We start from the raw sequence: 21,537 nt of genomic DNA, 5'->3' as shown, positions 1-21,537 counted from the left end.
TTTCTTGCTCTATTTAAGTCCAATCTCGAGTCTACTTCGTATTTGCTGCCTCCAAACTCTTTGGAACGAACCAAAGACCTCTGCAAGTCATCTCCCTTGCATCCTTGGTGATTTTCTTGACGGATCTTCGTCGAAACTCTTCCTTTTCATCAAAAGGTATGTCTACACTCTCTTCTTCTCCTCTATCTCTTATTTTCTTTCCTTTTTGAGTTGAGACAGTAGAGGAGATGCTGCATTCTCTGTTGCAAACATCTCTGGACTTGTCTCTCATGATCATCCTAAGGATTTAAGGCTAGAACAATGATCTTAACCATGATCATTGCAAGCTTTTGAAGGAATCATGATCGAACCATGATCTAATCTTTGTTAAACTTCTGATTTGAATTCTGATCTCCTTGGATCTTCTATATTGATCATGTTAGTAGTTAATCGCTGTGTTTTCTTTTCATGATCCATGATCTATCAATCTCTAGCTGTTCTCTTCTACCATACTATGTGTTCTTCATGAATCATGATAGTTACATATATGGTAGGTTTTGTTTCCTTATTTAGATTTATGCTTTTAAGCCTATTTCCTTGAAGATCTAAGTATGTTTTTCATGATACCTTTACCTGAAGCAATGATCCATCCTCCTATTGTTCTTGTCTTTGATTTCTATTTTGAATTCATCAAGATCCATGGTTGATCTAATTATGGTAACTTTTTGTTTCCTAATTTGGATCTTGATGTCTTGATTGGATTGGTGTTTTGAGGTCCCCTATATGTTAGAATACTACTGATGTAGTTTACCCCTTGATTAGTACCCTTTTGAACCACCAAATTCGGATTTCATATCTTAAAACTCTTTTTTTTTTGGGCTACTGTCTGCATTGGTCGACTGGACCAGTCGACCAATCCACTCGACCAATGAGTACAGCAACTCCATAATTGGTCTGTGTTGGATGTTTTGGTATCTTTTCTGTTAGGGATCTTTCCTAATATGTTGTATACACTTGTTTAGGACCTTCTTCTCAAGTTTGCCAAGATCTTACTTGATTTCTTAGGATTCCGTTGCGAGTTATAAAAGGTAAGGATGGTTATTTCCTTAATTACATAGATAGCATGAATCTAGTTTCTATATTTGAATATCATTGATATGTTTCCTTAATTAGATTCTTACAACGATATACTACTGTTGCATAACCTTGATTACAGTAGCATTGCTTAAATTGATTCATGTATGATTTACTTACCAATTATATACAAAGTGATTGTAATTATTGATTTCTTTCCATATATGAAGTTACCATACATGTGATGATCTGAATTGATGCATGTGTATGCTTAAGTATGGTTTGGAAAGGAGAGGTGTCCTTTTGACACTTCTGTCCTTGGACTACTACTGGAATATTATGGGATGTTTCCGGAGATGCCCTATGGACACCTTCCTAAACTGTTGGATGACATATCTAGGATTGTCTAGTAGTGTTTGGCTAGGATGTCCTGTTATGTCAGACCCTAATCGAAGGGGTATTGAGACCGAACGACCCGTGGTAGCAATGGGGATTCATGGGCGCTCAAGACCGGTAACCAACCCGTGAGAGGACAGGAATCACGTTGTGGGGGTCATTTATTGGTAGGGTTGCATATGGTTAGACTTGGGCTCATGGGCGCTTAAGACCGGTAACCAACCCGTGAGAGGACGTGAGAGCTTCCCGTTTACCATATGTGGATGATCAATAGGGTTGATGAGTCCGTAGTCAGGGACTATGAGGACTCTAGTGTGAAAGATACCGGAAAGGATCGTCAGGGACGAGGAATGGACGTATCTGGATCTGACTTGATGTAACTAAGTAGAAGACTTGCATTTGGCTAGGTTTTACCCTGACATGCGCCGGTACTTAGACCAATGGTGATGTGAGAGAGTGGTGACCTATACCCCCAGCCATGCAATGTCCCGAGGGATGCCGGACCCATTACCAACTGATGATGAGTGAATGAGACCTTCCTAAAGAAGTACGGTGCTATGACTTAAAGCATGTTTGCCAATAGAGACCAGCATACATAGAGTTAGATTCATTCATTCATTGCTTGTCTCATATGATATTGCATTTATTTTTGTTCTGAAATCTTGCCATTTATGATATTATGGATTTAACTGCCTTACTGAGTTTCTTTGAAACTCATTCCTTTATTGTACAGTGTTTGTTAGACTATCCTGCAGGTACAGAGTATTATGACGGTCCCTATGAAGAAGCGCAAGGCGAAGAGGCATATCTCCAGGAAGGTGATTGCGGTTATCAAAATTACATTGAAGATCCCGCGAGTGGTTATGCTCCGTACGATGCTTAGTCCGACCATTGAGTGGAAGCGTCCTTGTGCCATTTATGAGATTTACACTTATAAGGATGTTGTCTATAAAGTGGAGAACAATTTAGTTACCCATTGTACTTGCTACTGGGATTAGATTTTGACTAGTTTATTCTCTTTTAGAGCTACTTTTCCGCTGGTTGTAAAGTGGGATTTTTGCCTCACTTTACTTATCTGTTTTGACACTCTGATTATATCTAGTATTCTGATTTATTTATGATTCATTCTTTCCTCATTGGATCTATGGTTTATCTTCCGCACTTTTATTATGATTGTTCATGATTATGTTATTGTTTATGTGGGAGGTTGGTTACTCGATACCTGATCTTCGGGCTGTGGATCACACTCTCGGGTATGCCAGATAGGGTACCGGCTGGGAGGATGTGACATATACAGAGGACTATCTGCAATCTTGCCCGCATTTTTACTCTGCTAGGGTTCTTAGGGGCTTTGGCCACTTTCTCGTTTGATTTCCATTGACTTGATTGTCAGAGACAGATTGTCAATCAAGCTGATCGACACCATTTCTAACATTGCCTTCCAGAGTGATCATAGGTAGTTTAGTCATCTGCGTGAAACTTCGTTCACAGCAGATTACTTGAGTTCATTTTGAATCGCTGGGATTTGGTTAAACATGATCTACCTCAGAGGCAGATCCGACACCAACAGTTGAAATTGGGTGGAAGTGCAATCATAATGACAAAATCATCGAAAGCATGCTAGGCGTGGGAGGGTCCTTCTGGTTCCTTTTCTCGTTGTTATAATTAATTACCGGTTGATAGGGACTAGTTGGAAGCCTTTTAAACTGGTTGATCTGATGTATCAACTTATGTTTCATACCCTTTGGACATTTTCACCCCTATGCCGGTATTGTCAATTTTAGCAGTAAAAATGTCCAAAGAGGTGAAAAAGCACTATTTTGGCTAGTTTTGTAAAGTGAAACATTGAGTGGCTATTTTTGTAAGGGGAAACCCTAAAAGTAGTTAATCACGTAATTTTCCCTTCTTTTTATGTTGTAAACTAGATTTAAAGAGCTGTATTTTACGTGATTAAAACCAAGGTTTAAAGTATCGGTATTGAGTATTGTATCGATCAAGTGATTTTAAGAGACATATTGTCTTGTATCGAGTATTGTATTGCTCTAGCTAGTGTACTTTAGTGTAACTCAATGGAGAGACGTATTGAGATGTATCGTATCGGTTGGGTCAAATATGGATACGTATTGGCTAGTATCGTATGGTATCGTAGGATACTTTAAACCTTGATTAAAACCCTTATAATGATTCTGGTGCAATATTTCCTACTTTTGAGTTAAACACTATTGATATGCATGCATTACATTAAATATGATTTCAAATTTGACATGTATGAATCTTCTACCGAAAGAAAAAAATGTGACATCTATCGTTTGGAGATCTGAGATTGACATGTTCTGGAAGTATGTGATCCGACTTCAAACATTAATCGACGAATATTATGTCGAAAACTTCCCCCCCTTCTGTTTTGATGATCAAGGTGAAATCCTCCATGTTTGATGTCAGAGATTCGGGTTTTGCATTCTCATTGTCCCCAACGATGGATCTCAACGTGATGACCCTTGCACTTAGTGAGTTCAGATTCTACACATCATATCATTTGGGTTATAGAATATTTTAAGAACAGATTTTACATTCTTAACAGATCTAGAATTCCCCACTTTAGTCTCCCTCACCATGCACTATTCATGAGATATAAACCCTTACGTAGGATTTCATGTATTACAAGTTTAGTGTTTTGTGTACGAGTTCAATGATGTGACTTTGGAGTGAAACCCTTGAACCCCCGTTCCCCCCTTTGGGAAGGAAAGAAAATAGAAAAAAAAAAAAATTGAAGAAGAAGAAAATAAAAGAAAGAAAAAGAAAGAAAAAGAAAGATTTCCCTAGTTCGCTACTCCTGCACTGGTCTTATTATACAATCCAGCAACCCAAAAAATCATCTGGTAGTTTGGTTGATTTGCAGGTGATGTCAATCTTGTAATAATTAGAAGAACTAGAATTCCAGAATTCTGATGCGGGAAAGACTCCTATTTTCTTGCCAAACTCTGACTTTGTAGTTGAAACTCCAAAAGTGTGCATGGATCTAGGGGCAGATCGGAAAGTTCATTTGAGTCAAATAAAGATGATGAGGTGTGCAAGACTTCTCAACACTCCCAAACTGTGTTGGTGCGTGAAGATTTAGGATTCCAGATATCTATTTCAACTTTCTTGCCCACCTCTGACTTGGTAATTGATACTCCAAGTGTGACTCAGGGGGTAAACACCGTGATGAATCTTTCATCAATTACCAATTAGAAGATGAGGTGCATCCAAATTTGAAGGGGCCCACCGTGGTGAACATGGAACCAAACTTAGAGCAAAATATGAAGACAACTGCAAAGTCCTTCCAAGAGGAAGATATTGATAATGGAGAACTCTCTCCCTTAAAAATGTTTTTGAGAACAACAACATTCAGTTGCCTTCAAAAACGCATAAAACACAATTTCATTGTGCCAAGAAACCCTAAAATGGAAAAAACATAAAATTATAAAAATGCCATTAAAAACAAAAGAATGTCCAAATACCTCAAAATGATCCTGGAACATGAAGAAATGACAAGGATCACTACAACATACTAAGTCTTTCTCACGAGCTTGTTTCGGATAAACGTGACTAATTTCATCCCATTCCGAGTCTGGGACTCTGAGTTACCCCATGTGCATCAGTTATGAGGAACTTCCATCTCAAGATGTCATTGCTTAATCCTCTAATGATAAAGTGTCTCAAGATTTCGAGGTTCCAACGGTTTGATTGGGTGTAGCAGCGAGAGGAAGAGATGTTCCAATACGAATTATGAAATTAATTAATGGGTGAGAAAAACAAAGCAATGTGGTGGGGAGATGGAAAGAAACAACCTATTTGAAAGTCTGCTAGTTTAGATGAAGAAAGGGAGATTTAAAATATCCAAAACTGTAATATATCATTATCCCTCCCTTCTTAATGCTCTCAAATGTGCATGGAATTGGATTATAATGGATGTTCGGTCAATTAGTTCAGGAGAAGTTTGTCATTTGGCTATTGTGCTTCAGTTTATCACATTTAATGGGAAAGGAATATGCGCAAACTGAGCTACTTCTCTTGTATGTTCTCCCAAATTTTGATCTCATTCTTAAGTATTTTGTTCTTGTTTCAGGGAGGACCTGATTTCCCTAAGGGTTCTCTCTGTATGGGTCTTCTCTTCTTAATGTACTAAGGGTTCACCCAAATAGAAAACTGACTGAGATAACATAACAATAATGCAACCTATACAGGAACCGATCAAAGCATTAATCCAAATAGAAATCTGAATTCTACTGAATAGAATCCCTGAATCAATTTACTGAGTTAGAAATCAGGGCGAGCTTTGACCTACCCAGGAGAAAAAAATGTAAAAGCTGAAGTAAATATTATGCTGGTACAATAATTTTTATGCTACGTGAATTTTCGAGAGTTAAGGATCCAACCATTTATCCCTTCGTTCCTATCCCTCTCCAGAATTTCTACCAGAGAATCCTTGAAGGAGGTATTTCATACCCTCTTAAAATAACAACAAAACCAGAAAAAGTGAAAGAGAGGAATCAGAAAACCTACGATTACCCAGAACTATACTACTTCGACAGAGTTCCCTTGTTCTCCATCAAGTGTGCTTTCCTTAGTATGAAGGCCAGTAGTTCTCTAGATCCACACACTGATCCACATGTTGAAACCTACCATGCCCAGCTGCTGGAATTTCTTGACTGAAGGCAGTGTGATCATTGGGAAGCATGCCATTAGCCAACATGGATGAAGATGCTTCAGTGGTTAAAGGTGGTTGGTTCATGGATGGTGGTGGTGGCATTGCTCTGAACATAGGCTGTTGTGTTGGTCCTCCAAGGTTCAGATTTAAACCAGAGATCGTAAAACACCCTGGGTAGTTCAACTGATGAGACTGAACAGGAAGGGTTGCAGCATTTGAGACTCTTAATACCCTTGCAAGCTCTGCTAGTTCAGGGTTACCCATGTAGTTTCTTCCAATGGGGAAATGATACGTGTCGGTTGGCATGAATTGTGGCATGACACTTGGACCGATTTCAAGGTTATATGGATTATTTCTTGTTGGGTTGGAAGGGAACTTTTTCACCCCAGCACTCTTCTGAAAGACTCGGCAAACAACCCATTCATCCTGCGGAACAAAAAAATAAATCAGTGATTTTTAACATTCCTGAAGCATTCTAATTTCACAGCGTAATCTACCATATGAAGAATTTTTTTTCAAATTTACATAGTTGAATTCTTATACACATCTAATCTCAAAGCAAGATTTTCTTTCTCGAGTAATGGTAGTGTTAAGTGATATTTTAGTTAATTTACTAAAACAAGATCTTGCTTTGAGATTGGACACCCAACAAAAATCCAACCATGATGGTTGAAAATTTCCTCTTTATTTGGATAGAGGATCCACACTCTTAATTGCCAGTCTTTGCTGGAGAGGTCTTCATTCGGATCAAATCCTTTGCGTTCGGGGAGGGAGTGTGTCCATGCGTCCGGCCGCAGGACATCTGCCTGTAGCCGAGTCGTTGCGTGGTACTATGGGCAGGATATCCAGCAGCCAGAATAGGGCACGGACGCTTTGCCCGAATGAAGAGGATCTGCAGGCTCTTCATTCGTGGATGATAGGGCATGGTTTTGCAATTCCACCCCATAGGTCATCGGCTTTAAACTTTCAGATCCTTCGGTTTCCTTGCAATTCTTCATGATTTAAGCTATCTTAGAAGATCTGCTAAACAAACCTGACCTAGAGACCTTGGTTTGTTTTTCTCCCACTCCTATAATGGTTCAAACTTAGAGATCATTTTGTAGAATCTAAACTCAGATATCAGAAATTATGGGTAATGATGAAGGATCTGAAACTAAGGTGAGGAAGGCATGTTAAGGCTATACCTTAGTACTTCTGAAGGTTGTCTTGGAGTGAAGCCGGTATTCATGCATGACCCAGTTGGTTTTCTCTCCTCTGGGAGCTCTTCCTCGATAGAAAACCAATGTTTTCTTCATTCCAACCAACTCTGAGGTTACACTATTAAAGATCTCCTTGTCCTTCCCTGTTGTCTTCCAGTAACCAGTATTCGTAGCACGGTTTGTTCGTACCCCGGTCGGGTATTTTCGATCTCGAAGGCTGAAAAAATACCACTCTTTCTCTCCCATTTTCGCCTTCCCTGCAGGAAGCCAAGATAATAGATAATCAACATAGATAGGAAATTTAACGTGCTTAGTACAAAATTATTCATTTAGCCGTAAGGTTGTTGAGAAAAAAAAGTAGTGAATTTGCATGGTTACAGGTCTTTTTAGGTTAATTAGAAATCCAACCAAAAACAAAACGTATGCTTTTCAATTCATTTGAAGTATAGTACAAGCGAGCAAGATTAAAATCTCATGGCTTTAGACATGCCCGTAAGTTAGAAGCCAAAGGAAACGTGAGATGCTAGAAAGATTTTTCTTGAAGATCGAGTAATGGAATGCCTTAGAAGATGAACATATTTTCCTTTCTTCTATCTTATCCAATTCTTCATTTTAGAACAGTTCCTTGTGAAGCTTAGTATCCAACTTTAGAGGATATTGTGAAACAAGTGCACAAGAAATTTTTTGGGGGAACTCTGCTAAATCCAAGAGATTAAGCACAAAAGCACTCAAACTAAAGAACCTAGAAAAGAAACAGAAGCTTAAAGAGAGAATAGAAACAAGAATAGGGTACCAAGTAATGGAAGATTAAGATTAGAACTACTACTACCTGGAAGATCCCAAGGTTCGCATTTGTTAAGATCAGCTTCTGCTATTGCTTTTCCAGTGAAACTTGCATCAGAGATTTTATTGATAAGATAATAGGTAACCAGTTCTTCATCTGTTGGGTGGAACCTAAAACCAGGTGGCAACTTCTCCTCCTTATTCACTTCACCCATATCTCTACTCTTGCCTGTATCTATGACGAAGGTGCTTCTCTATTTCAAGCTTTACACTCTCGTCTCTAAGCTTCTGCACAACACAGACAATAAAATCATTAACTTCTAACAAAAACCCATTAACCACTTCGAATAAATTTTGATAGCTTAATTATATAACATGGTTCATCTACTATCTCTAAACATAAAGACAAGCAGCAATAAGATCAGATGAAAATCATCTTAGAAAAGCCCTAAAATTGCTCAAGCCATGAGCTGACATATGAGTTACAAAGATCAGTTGATAGCTTTCTTATATAACATGGTTCATCTACTGTATCTAAGCATGAACACAAAGCAGCAATAAGATATATCAGCGTGTGGAAGGAAACCCAGATGAAAATCATCTTAGAAAAGCCCTAGATTTGCTCAAACCATGAGCTGACATATTAGTTAAAAAGATCACTCGAGTGAATCAACGTAAGAAACATACGAGAATTCTTGAATTCTAGAACTTCAACTAGGTAATGGCATCAGATCAAGCTAAGAACTTCTGAGGTTTCCAACAATTGGATTCACTGAGATGAGCAAGGAGAAGAAAGGAGTGAAAATTCTCCCCTATACAATACACCACAGCCGAGAAGTTTGAAATTAAGCTTTTAATCTGATGAGTTGGGAGTTTGTAAATGAAGCCTTTACCGGCCAAGGGTCTTCAATGGTAAGATTCCCTTTTTTTTTTTTCTTTCAATGGTAGAAGACAAGGTTCCATCCACGTCTAGGAATTTATGGAAAGCTTTGGGTTTACAAAATTGACCTTCTCCTCACGATGAATAATACCTATATTAATGTACTTGGATGACCAGAATAACCTTGTCTTGATTCTTTGATGATGAATGATTTCGCAAGTTTGGACCACATGGTACACACAATTTTGTGTTAATTTTTTTTATATAATTTTTTTTTTTTATTAAAGAAACTGAGGTTCGTCTGGGTTAATTTATGCACTCCTCAACTACATCTTCAGTGGATAGCTTTCTATAATTATCTAGATATACAACAAGACTATGCTCATGGTTCTAAGGAGATTCGAACTCTTAATCTCATATTATTAGGTAATGATCTTTGCCAACTTAGCCAACCCCTTAAGATTATTAATTCTATTTTTTATTGATCAAAAGTTGATTATCATTGAGTCACAAGTTTTGCCCAAAGAAATGTGTGTTTCTTAGTTAAGTAAATGAGAAAGAAAGTTCTCTTTCACCAAGCAGTGAATTTATTAACTGCACCATGTTAGGATTCGTAAATCTTCGTTCATGCATATTATTTATTCACAATTTCGTGATCGTTACTCAATCTAGGTGGTCTGGTCACTAATAAGATAGCAGAGATTGACCGGCTGGTTCGGTTGGACCATTCAAACTTGTCATCTAGAATTTCTATTCTTTTCAATGGGCACCAATAGGATTCTACGAGGTTGAATGGGGGTTGAGGCAAGGCGACCCAATATCTCCTTTGTTGTTTTTAATAGCGGAAGAGGTGCTATTGGGGGGGGGGGGGGAAGGGGGGTGAGGGACTTCGTTAATTTCAGGAGGAAATCTTTACCAAGATCTAGAAATCTAGAAGTCCCTGCACACTTACTACTATATTTTGATGATATTTTTATTTTTGAAAATTATTTTTTTTTTTTTTTTTTTTTTTTTTTTTTTTTTTTTTAAAAAAAAAAAAAAAAATTTTTGGAAAAAAATTTTTTTTAGAAAAACAAAATTTTTTTTAACCTCTAGGGTTTTCCTCAAAACCCTAATCAATAATAAAACCATGCAAGAACTAGAATACGATATTAAATTTAGAAAGTATTGGACATACCTTACACCAGACGTATATTAAAGAAGATTAATGCAAACCTTGAATGCCAAATCTGCAAAGTGACGAAGCCTTCTCCAATCTCCTCGTCTTTCTACCGTACCTCCTTCTTGTGGAGAGAGAAGAGAACAAAGAACTTGAGAGATTGGAGGGACTCCATCATAGCTATTTATAATAGCAATCCAAAACCCTAGTCCACTTCCACAATGGACTGATTTGGCTCATCTCAAACCTAATGGCAGTGCATCGGCCCGATGTGTTGAGACCCCCATCAATTATTAACCCAAGTAATTAATCCAAGCCCATATATTGCCTAGGATAAACCTAACAATCTCCCACTTGGGCTAGATTAATTACTCTGTTACAATTAATGTGGCCATGGAATCTCAATCACAAAAATCTGCCATTAATCTTTGATCTAGTTAACAAGTTCACTAATGTCGGACAATAGTAGAATATATGTCTCATCATACGACATATTTCTTTCTATCAGTCAGAATAAAAGTTTACTTACTAACTAAACCGAAATGATGAACAAGGAATATTCAACAATTGTGATCACATAAACAACATTATTCCTTGTTGATCCTTCATCATACCCTTGAATATCGTCATATTCATGTGTTACCTTGAATACCGTCACATTCAAGGCCAACACACATTTAGGCCCAAGGCCATGATCAATAGTCAATCCGTCAATTATGACTAAAGCTACATTTGGACAATAGTAAAATTACCATTTCCAAAACATTACAACAGTGAAGCACAATTAAATTCATGCATGCATCAAAACATCCATAAGAAAATAATTCCTTCATCATATATATCGTCAATATCAAGTCATTAACTCCCACTGAGTTCTCCCACTAAACAAGCATAAATTTAATCAAGAACAGACCATAAGATCAATCAAACTACCAAATAACAGTGATGTGAGTGCAAAGTTCAATCATAAAAAATTAAGGATTACTAAGGGAAAAATGTTTCATCCCCTAATTACTATTTCTTCCCATCCTTAGAGTCTTTCTTCTCAAGCCAAGATTTACATGCATTACAGCCTCTCTTAAAATGTCCCTTTTAATCACACCAGTAACACGTAATATCATCATGGTTCTTCTTTTTCTTGTTATATGGATGATATTTGTTTTTCTTGGAAGAAAATTGTTTGTTCTTATGAGACCCACTAGCAAATGCCTTGTTGTGTTCAATCAGATTCATAGTTTCGATTCTTATCATTTTTTTGTCGCTTTCTTCTTGAGAACATATGGAAATAAGGTCTTTCATGGTCTTTTCCTTTGTCTGTGCATTGAGTGAAGTTCTAAGGGTAGCATATGACTCTGGAAGAGATTTGATAGCAAGATGAACTAGAAATTCATCACCGATCGTTGTCCCAAGATCTTTTAATTTATTTGCAATAGAAGACATCTCCAGAAGATATTCTCTAACACTTCCCATACCATCAAATGTAGATGAAGTCAGCTTGGACATCAGTTCTCTTTTCTCCCCCTTTTGTGATAACTCAAACACTGCTTTTATCTCTGCAAGATATTCTACTGCAGTGTCCTTCGTCTCTACACTTGCATGCATGGATTCAGGGATGGACTTTTTCATTATAATTAAACTTTTCTTGTTGGTTGTCACACACTCTTTATGCTTCAGCTTCTCCTCGTGTGTATTTGCAGCGGAAAGATCAGTGGAAAGATCAGCGGACTTTGGCTCTTTAAGAACCACATCAAAATCAAGTAATCCAAGTGTAGCATTTATTTCATCTACCCATCTTTTATAGTTTTCCCTAGAAAGAGTAGGGATGGAAGCCAAAGCATTAGTCTGAGCAAACATCTTAAGAGGAGAACAAAAGTTCAAAAATCAACATAAGTGAGAGCAGACATTCAAACAAGTATATCATGATCATATTATGAAAATCACACGTCACTCTCAAATATACATGTATGAGAATCATACCATACCAAACGTGCTAAAAACAAAAATTTTAGCCAACATGAGCCGACCAAGTGATATTTCAACCTTTGGTTTAAAATATAGAAGGCCTCACATGTAATCTTGCAAATACTGCAAAATAGCAATGACTTTCTAAAATTCCTTCACCTTTGGGTGATAAGAAACTTATGAAAATCACACCATACCAGATATGCTAAAAGTGTAAACCTTAGCCAACAAGAACCGACCAAGTAATATTTCAACCTTTGGGTTAGAATATACAAGGTCTCACATGTAACTTGCAAATACCGCGGGACAACAATAACTTTCAAAAATTCCTTTCACCTTTGGGTGATAAAGAACTTCTAAATTATGCTTCCCAAAACACCATAATGTATTAACCACATTTAAAAAAAAATTTGAATGCAACAATAACTTTCGAAAATCTCATTACATTTGGGTTAATAAAATTTCTTAAATTATTATTCATTCCCACTTGAGTGCAAATATCAATGTTATTTAGATAACATCACTTTTGGGCAAATGTCACCAAACTTTGACTACTATGGTAGACAATAAGAAGATGGAGAAGATGCCACTTTGGTGGATTACATTCCTCCTCTTATTATCTCCATCCAAAATTTGTAGTCAAAAAACAAAATATTCACAATATATTAATATAAAGCACAACCAACAACTGGTTAATACAAAATTAAATCTTTCTTTTCTTTCCTTCCTTCTTTTTCTCCATTTTTTTTTTGGTTAAAAAAAACCTTTCTGCCGCGTCTTTGGCCACTGGCCGCTCAGCAAGGCAACGTCCGTCTGGCGAAAGGGCGGCGACAGGCGCCCAAGCGCGACGCCACGCTTGCGTTCAAGTCTGTGCCGCGGCCATCAGCAGTGGCGCCCGAGCTTCAAAAAACTTTTTATTTTTTATTTTTTATTTTTTTATTACGTCTCTTGCCCTCTCTCAACAAAAGCTATATTATTATGACCCTTTTATTTTTGGATTCCAAAAATAAAATCAAATTAACAGAATCTAGTTCCATAATGATTTAGGGTTTTAATTAAACTCTAAATCCTCCCATTGGATCCAATCCAAAATCAAATCAACATAATTTAGGGTTTCAATTAAACTCTGGATCCTCCCAGTTGATCTAATCCAAAATTAAATCAACATAATTTAGGATCCTCCCATTGGATCCAATCAAATCAACATAATCTAGGGTTTCAATTAAACCCTGGATCCTCCCATTGGGTCCAATAAAAAATCAAATAACATAATTGGATATCTCTTTTCTAAAAAAAAAAAAAAATAATAAAAAAAATCCCTTTAAACCATTATATGATCTATAAAAAAATATGATTAAAATGAACAATAGATTCTAGTTTTGCAAGAAAGGCTCTGATGCCAATTGTTGGAACTTCTAGGGTTTTCCTCAAAACCCTAATCAATAATAAAATCATGCAAGAACTAGAATACGATATTAAATTTAGAAAGTATTGGACATACCTTACACCAGACGTATATTGAAGAAGATTGATGCAAACCTTGAATGCCTAATCTGCAAAGTGACGAAGCCTTCTTCAATCTCCTCGTTTTTCTACCGTACCTCTTTCTTGTGGAGAGAGAAGAGCACAAAAGAACTTGAGAGATTGGAGGGACCCCATCATAGCTATTTATAATAGCAATCTAAAACCCTAGTCCACTTCCACAATGGACCAGTTTGGCCCATCTCAAACCTAATGGCAGTGCATCGGCCCGATGTGTTGAGACCCCAATAATTAATTTAAGCCCATATATTGCTTAGGATAAACCTAAGTTGTTCGTTCGAAAAATTGCTTCTCTTCAAAAACACAAGGTGACTAGAATTTTGGGGATGCATGTATCACATTTCTCTACTCAATGTCTTGGTGTAATGTTTCTAAAGGCATTTTTCAGGGTGAGGTTGCTACCATTCATAACAAAATTAAATCACACTTGCAAAGGTGGAAAGAAAAACTATTATCCCAAGCAAGTAGAGTGGAGCTTGTGCAATCTGTGATTTTGAGCATTTTGATTCATACTTTTTCAGTCTATTGGTGGCCAGGAAGCATCATTAAACAAGTGAAGACTTGGATGCAAAATTTTATCTAGACAAGAATATTAACTCGGTTAAGAAGATCATAGTGAAGTGGGACACAATATGTTTACAAAAATTTGAGGGTGGCTTAAGGATCTGTTGACCTCATGATGTTAATTTTGCATGTCTTTGTAAGTTGGCTTGGATGATAAAACCCAAAGAAGGCCAGGGAACAATTCTTGAGAGGAAGATTGGTGGACTCACTGGCAATTTAAAACAAAATATTCAGCATTCTTCTCTCATAAGTGTACTTAGAAAAATATGGAAATTGGTACGGGAGAATTAGCAATGGTTTATTTGGCAATGGGAAGAAGGTTAATTTGTAGAATGACCAATGGTTGGGACGTTTTCAGTCGTTGGTTATGCAAGTTTGGAGGCATCTATGGGTAGGGGTGTAAACAAATAGGATTCGGATCGGATAGTGGTAATACCTATTATATTCGGACGAATTAGGATAATATCCTATAGGTTTTCGGACAGATTCAATTGGATTCTGATGATAATCGGATAATTATTTTCTTAAGTAGATTCTTTTAAACGGGCATGTATATAGATTGAATATAAGTTTTCAACTACCTGTTGACATCTTTACCAATTTATTTGTGAGGCTAGGTTTGAAATTTAAAAATTCAGCAACTTTGCTGGTTAGTTTAGTAGAAAGTCTATAAAAATAGTCACATATCTCAAGTAAAAATTTATAATACCCGAGGTCCCCTTTTTTCCCTAAAACGTGATTTGTGGGGCCGAACTGCCCCCAGCCTCTCCCCCCTCTTTTTCCCGCGTCCGTGCCGCGGTCATGAAAAATAAATCCAAATAAGTAACTTAATTGGATAATTTTATCGGACGGATGATAATCAGTAAAAAAGGGATATACCATATCTGCATCCTATTAGTAATTGACCGGTTCGGATACCACTAAATAGATGCGGATTTAAATTCGAGAGCAAATTTCGGTTATCCATTTACACCCCGCACTCATCTCTTGACTGTGGCTGATTGCATCATTGATGGTCACTGGGTAACTCCTAGAGTGAATTCAATGGGTCTAAAGGAAGTCTTCTACCTGATACATTCGACACCAATACCTGTTCCAAATCAGCAGGATATGTGCTATTGGAGGGAAAGTACTCTTGGTGATTTCTCTATAAAGTCAGCTTGGAACTTGTGTAGAAGAAGGGGCTGCCAAGTGGATTGGGCGATTTTAATATGGAAAGCAAAGATGTTACCTAGGCAGAAAATCTTTGCTCGTGTTTGATCCATGGAAAACTTCCAAGTAGATGGTCAAACCCAGCGGAGACGTGTGGCTCTGGCGTCTAGATGTGCCTATGTTTGAAGTCGACAGAGGATATATTTCATATTTTATTTCCTTTCCCATTTGCTGTATCAAGTTGGTTTATATTTGCCTCTCGCTTGGTGGTGTTAGCAAGGGAAGGATTTCACCTTGGGTGGTGCCTGGATTTCAGGATGTTTTTTTATGTGTTTTTCTCCTTTGGCAACTCCGAAATCGACATAGATGTGATGGGACAGTTTGTGCAACGGGGTGGGTGCCCTATAGTGTTTTCTTTGATATTGGACAGCATGTCTACAAAGTGGAAGGAAGGAGAATGAATTCAGAGCCTACAAGAGTAGGGATTGCAGTGGAGGTGATGAAGGCTACGCCTCAAGGAATTTTTTGGGTTGCACCCTTAACACGATGAGTTAACTTAAACATTGGTGGATGCTCAATTTGGAAACCCATGACACATTAGTACAGAAGGTGTTTTTCGTGAGGAAAATGCCAGGGCTCTAGTTCCTTCCATATTTATGTCGGTGTAAGGACCAATTTTGAAGCTGAAATGAAAGCTTTTCGTCTCTGGAATGGAGTGGGCAAAGCAACTTCAGTTTTACAAGGTGTGGATTGAATGTCATTTTGCCACGCCCGCAGTGCCTCTTAAACACAATAATTTTCCATGGTGGATTCAGGAACCATTCCAAGGAATCTAAAATATATTCAGCCCATGGAGTGGAAAATAACACACTACACAGGGAGACTGCCCTTTGGCAGATTACCTGGCGAAATTAGTAGCTAGCAGAGAAATTCAAGAATAAATGCAACCTAGCCAACACCAATGTTGGAGGAATTTAGGTGGGCTGCGTCTAGATAAAGGCCAAAATTTCGGTTTTGAGATTATTTCAAAATTTCTTTTGCTATTGTAGCGTGTTTGTGCCGTTTTGTTCTACAGGGTTCCGGTGAGGTTTGGGTATATTGGGTGCAACTGATATTACAAGTTAAGTGACTATGATTCCCTTACATGGTATATATAGTGTGTGATTGAAATTTTTTCGTTTTTTCCTACACAGATGACCTTTTAGTGAAAAAAGAAAAAAGAAAAAAAAAAAAGAAAAAGAAAATTAAAACCATATTATATTCGGTTGGATAGTGGTAATACCATATCCGCATCCTATTATATTCGGACGGATTCAGATAATATCCTATCGGTTTTCGGACGGATTTTGTCGTATTCGGATGATAGTCGGATAGTTGTTTTCTTAAGTAGATTCTTCTAAATGAGAATGAATACAAGTTTTCGACTACCTGTTTACATCTTTACCATTTTATCTGTGAGGACTATGTTTGAAATTTAAAATTTAGCAACTTTAGTAGCTATTTTAATAGAAAATCTAGAAAAAAGTCACATATCATAGATAAAAAAACTATAAAATAAAAAAAATTTAAATAAGTAACTTAATCGGATAATTTTATTGGACGAATAATAATCGGTAAAAAAGGGGTATACCATATCCGCATCCTATTAGTAATCGGACGGATTCGAATATCCCTAAAAGAATGCTGTTGCAGATGCGAATTCGAAAGCGGATTTCAATTATCCATTTACACCCCTAGAATCACCAAGTGTAGGTGCAGAATTAATGGTTGCATTTTGTTTTTTTACACCAAATGTATTCTAACATGTTCACATTGTGCGGCTTTCCTTATACCACTTTCCCGATGGCTTGTAAAATATGATCTCTTAGTCCAGGTTTGACACATTAAGAAGATTTGCATCAGGTAAAGCTAGAATTCAAAGATAACTAAATATTATGTATTTTGACTCCTAAATTTGAAAACTTGGTCAATTCGAAGTAAACTTTGTGTCTGAATTTCTTAAATCATGTGTTATGTGTCACAATGTCTGTTTTGAAAAGTGAGACCCTCGCGCATTATATGGAATTATATGTGAGATATGATTCATTTGAATCAATACCATATACTTGTTATGCCAATTTTGAATGTGACTGATACTTGATACTTAGACCTAATAATGTGCACTTAAACCATGATCGAAAAACACTCATTTTAATATATAATCTAATGTTATTGATGGAAAAAAAAATTCAAACCTATGACAAAACCAAGTCTCAAAACATATCTGGTAAACTACTAAAATTAGTCAAACACTCCATTTGGAAGGAAACTAGTCAAACACCCAATTGCAAAAAGGAAGTAAAAAGTGAAGGATAAGAATTAAGCCAAAATCATCATCATTGATTGAAGGTCTTTTTTGTCATTTCATATTTTCTATAGAAGAGAAATATGATGGTCATTTACGTAAATTTTCAGTTTCAATTTCAATATCAACTATGACCTGCCCCATGCAGATGAGACAAATTAAGTGGTGAGTCTTTCAAAACCCTCACGTAATCACAGTCCCTTTAGATTCAGACTTGAGACCAAAACACCAGGAAAACCCACAGAACACGACAGATGACTGTGGGACCCATAATCACAACTACAGGATCTAGTGTTGAAATTTGATGGGACCCACACGTAAACACGAAAAGGCATGTCATCAGAATCAGTGCAGCATTGGTACTCGGATTACGTTTGCCCTAACTTCGCCTTCCTTCCTGGAAGTAGAGACACAGGAATTTCACAAGTAAAGGAAAAGGGTTCTCTGATTGGCAAACCACCGGAGATAAAATAACGATTGATTTGAGTTTGGGGGTGCCTCTCTCTCTCTCTCGCTCTCTTTCTGCTTTACTTCTTTTGAAAACATTCAAGAAAGAGAAGGTGTTCTAATAGAATAGGATTGTTTGGTTGTTAATATCCATAGATACCTTTTTAGACAATTTTAAGTCTGTTAATCGATATATTATGTAATACTTTTATTTCCAATATATAAAAAATTATTTATTTAAAAAAAAATATGTTATTAGTTCAATCTTATGAATTATGACTGTATTTTAAGAGGTATTAGACTAGTCATGAGAAAATCTTAATGTTTTAATAGAGAGAAAATGAAGCGCCAGCATTCTTTAAGCTACAAGTGTTTTTTTTAGGCGGGCCGTGGAAGGAGTCTGGATCTTCTAGATTTAGGAATAGAGGATTGTGCTCCTTTCATATTTTTTTTACTGTATAGAGAAAAGGTCCCATACGGAGAAGAATAGAAGGATAGGCATCGTATCTAATAAACTCCGGCTTAGCGTCGAACCCACTTCGACAACCAAGATAACGAAGAAGCTCCATTTCAAAGCAGTGACAAGATGTTCCCCCTTCTAAATATGTAGTGTAGAAATGTAAAAGAAGTACATTCCTGATAGGTGATCCTAACATAACCGGGGATCTTTATGTCATATGACTCTTTAACTATGGAGGATTTGAGTCCACATTTTACATTTTATAATAGATAAAGAAGAATAGGATGATAGAACACCACTGGTCCAAGCACAAATGTCTTGGATGCTTCAAAATGATTGTTTTTGTAGTGACAATGCCCTCCCATAATTATGGTCAAGGTGGTGCATGCCTATCCCAATTTTTGTTTTGGGTGCAGTGCCTATACAATATCTGCAATTGCTAATGATACATGTAGAATCATTAGATTAAAATTCTTTGTTATATGCACAAATGTGTGTACTTACATTTGTAATTAATCCTGATTATGATTATATGAATAGATCAAATGCAATGATGATGTGATATGGATGTTCGACTAAACCCAATTGTGATTATCATGTTAAGATTGACACTGTATGCTCAAAATTTATATGACTAAGAACATATCAAATTAAGTTTGAAATATTTATAATTACAATAGGAAGAAAACCAGCTTCAAATGACCCAAGCTACGTTTGATGGACACATATAGAACACCAATTTCTCCAATTTTGAGATCTAAGACCATATGTATACACTCCAAACAATTTAACTAGGCTCAATGTGATTGTTCTCTTCATGTTACCATCCATTTTTAGAGACATTCGACTCCCCACACGAACCAAAAGATGTCTTTGAAGGAGTCCTGACTCAATATCTCATTTTCTTGCCACTGGATGTGTTTGATTATTAAACATTTGGTAATTTTGGCATGTGTAGAACAAAATGAGAATGGATTCCCATAAATAAATCATTTATCATCCTAATTGATTTAATTTTTAGTCCTTTTTATTTATCTAGCCATGAACATCTATCTTAATTTTATTTCTTCTTTCAGTCTTTGGTAACCCTAGTGAAGCATAATTGAGTTATAAAGTTCTTAGCCTAGCCTAGTACTTCTAATTGATATTACATCAACATCTCTCTCACACCACACAAACAAAAGTTTCATGGTCTTGGACCCTAAATTTATATGCTTTACTAGGAAAAAGAAGTACGATATGAGAGTGTCAAGTAGCGAGTTCCTATAACCCTAATTTGATTAAATGTGCTTCTGAATATATGTTTAGTTACAAAGTTCCAACTCTTGACCTGGATGATATGTCTTACTAGGAAAAAGAATTTGATATCAGAGAAACATGTTTGATTAAAATGATAAACTGCATGTTGGTGCTTAACAACATTTACAGTCCCTAAAACCCTAAGTTTTTAGATTGGGTTCATGCATTGCATCAACTACGTTCACATTATGTGTTTGAAAGTTGTTTTGTTTTGTTTTCGGAAGAGTCAGCTTAACGATGAGATTGAATTGCAAAAAATGATATCTTATATCAAATTGTCCTTTCCTGTTAGTCTTTTTAGCTGTGATTTTGTCAATATTCAAGGGTTATTAAAAACATTTCTTCAGTGGTTATTAAGACTTCCCACGTGTGGATCATTGACTGCACTAGTCACACATAATCTTTTAATTACTTAAGAGACACTTCAAATTATGAAATTAAATTGGTCTTTATCATATCTACCTGTTCCTTGGAGCTAAGGAACCTAACACTACCCACTGATTTTTCTCTCCAAATTAAATATGGTCTATCTTTGTCACTAAAGCTATCAAGAGTTCAATATAGATGTTGATTCAGTAATATTTGATAGTTTAGTTTTTTTAATGACTTAGTATAGATTTCTTCTTCAAGCTTGTAAATGCTTTAACTACATGGAAAATGATATTCCAAAAAAAGTGTTATTATGTACTTCGTACTGTGAATTCGTTACTCAATCGAGAAACTAACGGAATCGAAGCAAGCAATCAATGTTCTAAGAAAGCTTAAATCATTTTCGTTGTAATTTCAAGAATAAGTAATATAGATAGTATTAATGATGGATTTGTGTAGTCAACATAGTTATACATGTTTCTCAATAAATTCTTAAACCAATAATAGTTGATAAAAAGCTTTTATATTTGTAATCTAGAAACATAGTAAATGTCTTGGAGAAGTACTAAGTAGATTTCTTCTACAATAATACTGGAATGCTTCAACTACACTGGAAGTGGTCATCAGAAAATTATTAAATTTATAGTTAACTGTATGATCAAGAAATTAAAGGAAGAAACCCTAGTTCACAATCAACCCGTTATTAGAAAATAAAACCTTTTTTTTTCAAATATATAATGTGTGATAAGAAAGCTTGTGTGGTACTTATTCAGGATAGGGGGTTCTAATAATAGTTTCTCAAATTCAATTGCGTGATCGACAATCCAAAAGATTGCGTGCTTGATATACTTTCCTACTAGTCTCTTTTCGAGGTTGTTTCATAGAACATTTTGTCGACATTAACGACGAAGCAGTTGTAAAGGTTCCATCAGATGACTATCTAGAAATAATGAAAGGTTGAACCATATAAATAGCCAAGTCTGTTAGGCTACTTGTCAAGCACTTCAAAATATAAAATTATGCTTGAGAATGAATTGAAATTATGTCTTTGTATTGCTCTAGGGCCTTGATTAACCCAAAATCAATAATGATGCAGATCACAGAAATATAAAATTTAAGTGGTTGGAAGAGGGAAGCAAGAAAGGTTCAAGACGGTCCTTATAATGTTTGAATTAAGACAAGTAACAGCTATGGTTTTCCAATTTTTGCTCCAAAATGAGGAACTCCATATTCAAAGG

The 21,537-nt window shown here is 36.3% G+C and overlaps 1 protein-coding gene across 1 annotated transcript; it reads right to left on the bottom strand.

Moving 5' to 3' along the window:
- Nucleotides 1–5,783: 5,783 nt before the first annotated feature.
- LOC149015854 (NAC domain-containing protein 92-like) lies at nt 5,784–9,011 on the bottom strand. Its single transcript, XM_089156371.1, has 4 exons — nt 8,809–9,011; nt 8,168–8,409; nt 7,324–7,595; nt 5,784–6,565 (listed from the first exon to the last, which is right to left on the bottom strand). The coding sequence occupies exons 2-4, from the start codon at nt 8,334–8,336 to the stop codon at nt 6,056–6,058; spliced, it is 951 nt and encodes a 316-aa protein (XP_089012497.1). The 5' UTR covers nt 8,337–8,409; nt 8,809–9,011; the 3' UTR covers nt 5,784–6,055.
- Between the last annotated feature and the right edge of the window lie 12,526 nt (nt 9,012–21,537).

The sequence above is a fragment of the Hakea prostrata genome, chromosome 5 (genome assembly GCF_041222555.1).
Source record: "Hakea prostrata isolate BN-2017 chromosome 5, UWA_Hpros_2, whole genome shotgun sequence".
In the NCBI taxonomy this organism is placed as follows: Eukaryota; Viridiplantae; Streptophyta; class Magnoliopsida; order Proteales; family Proteaceae; genus Hakea; species Hakea prostrata.
The sequence above is the reverse complement of the archived record's forward strand: the minus strand, read 5'-3'. Positions and strand labels throughout refer to the sequence as shown.

Bases quoted from the DNA above. Each gene is read 5' to 3' on its own strand.
- LOC149015854 (XM_089156371.1), bottom strand. From the start codon at position 8,336: ATGGGTGAAGTGAATAAGGAGGAGAAGTTGCCACCTGGTTTTAGGTTC. The intron at 7,596-8,167 runs GTAGTAGTAGTT...GGCTTCCTGCAG, and splicing joins CGAACCTTGGGATCTTCCAG to GGAAGGCGAAAATGGGAGAG. The intron at 6,566-7,323 runs GTATAGCCTTAA...TTTGTTCCGCAG, and splicing joins CAACCTTCAGAAGTACTAAG to GATGAATGGGTTGTTTGCCG.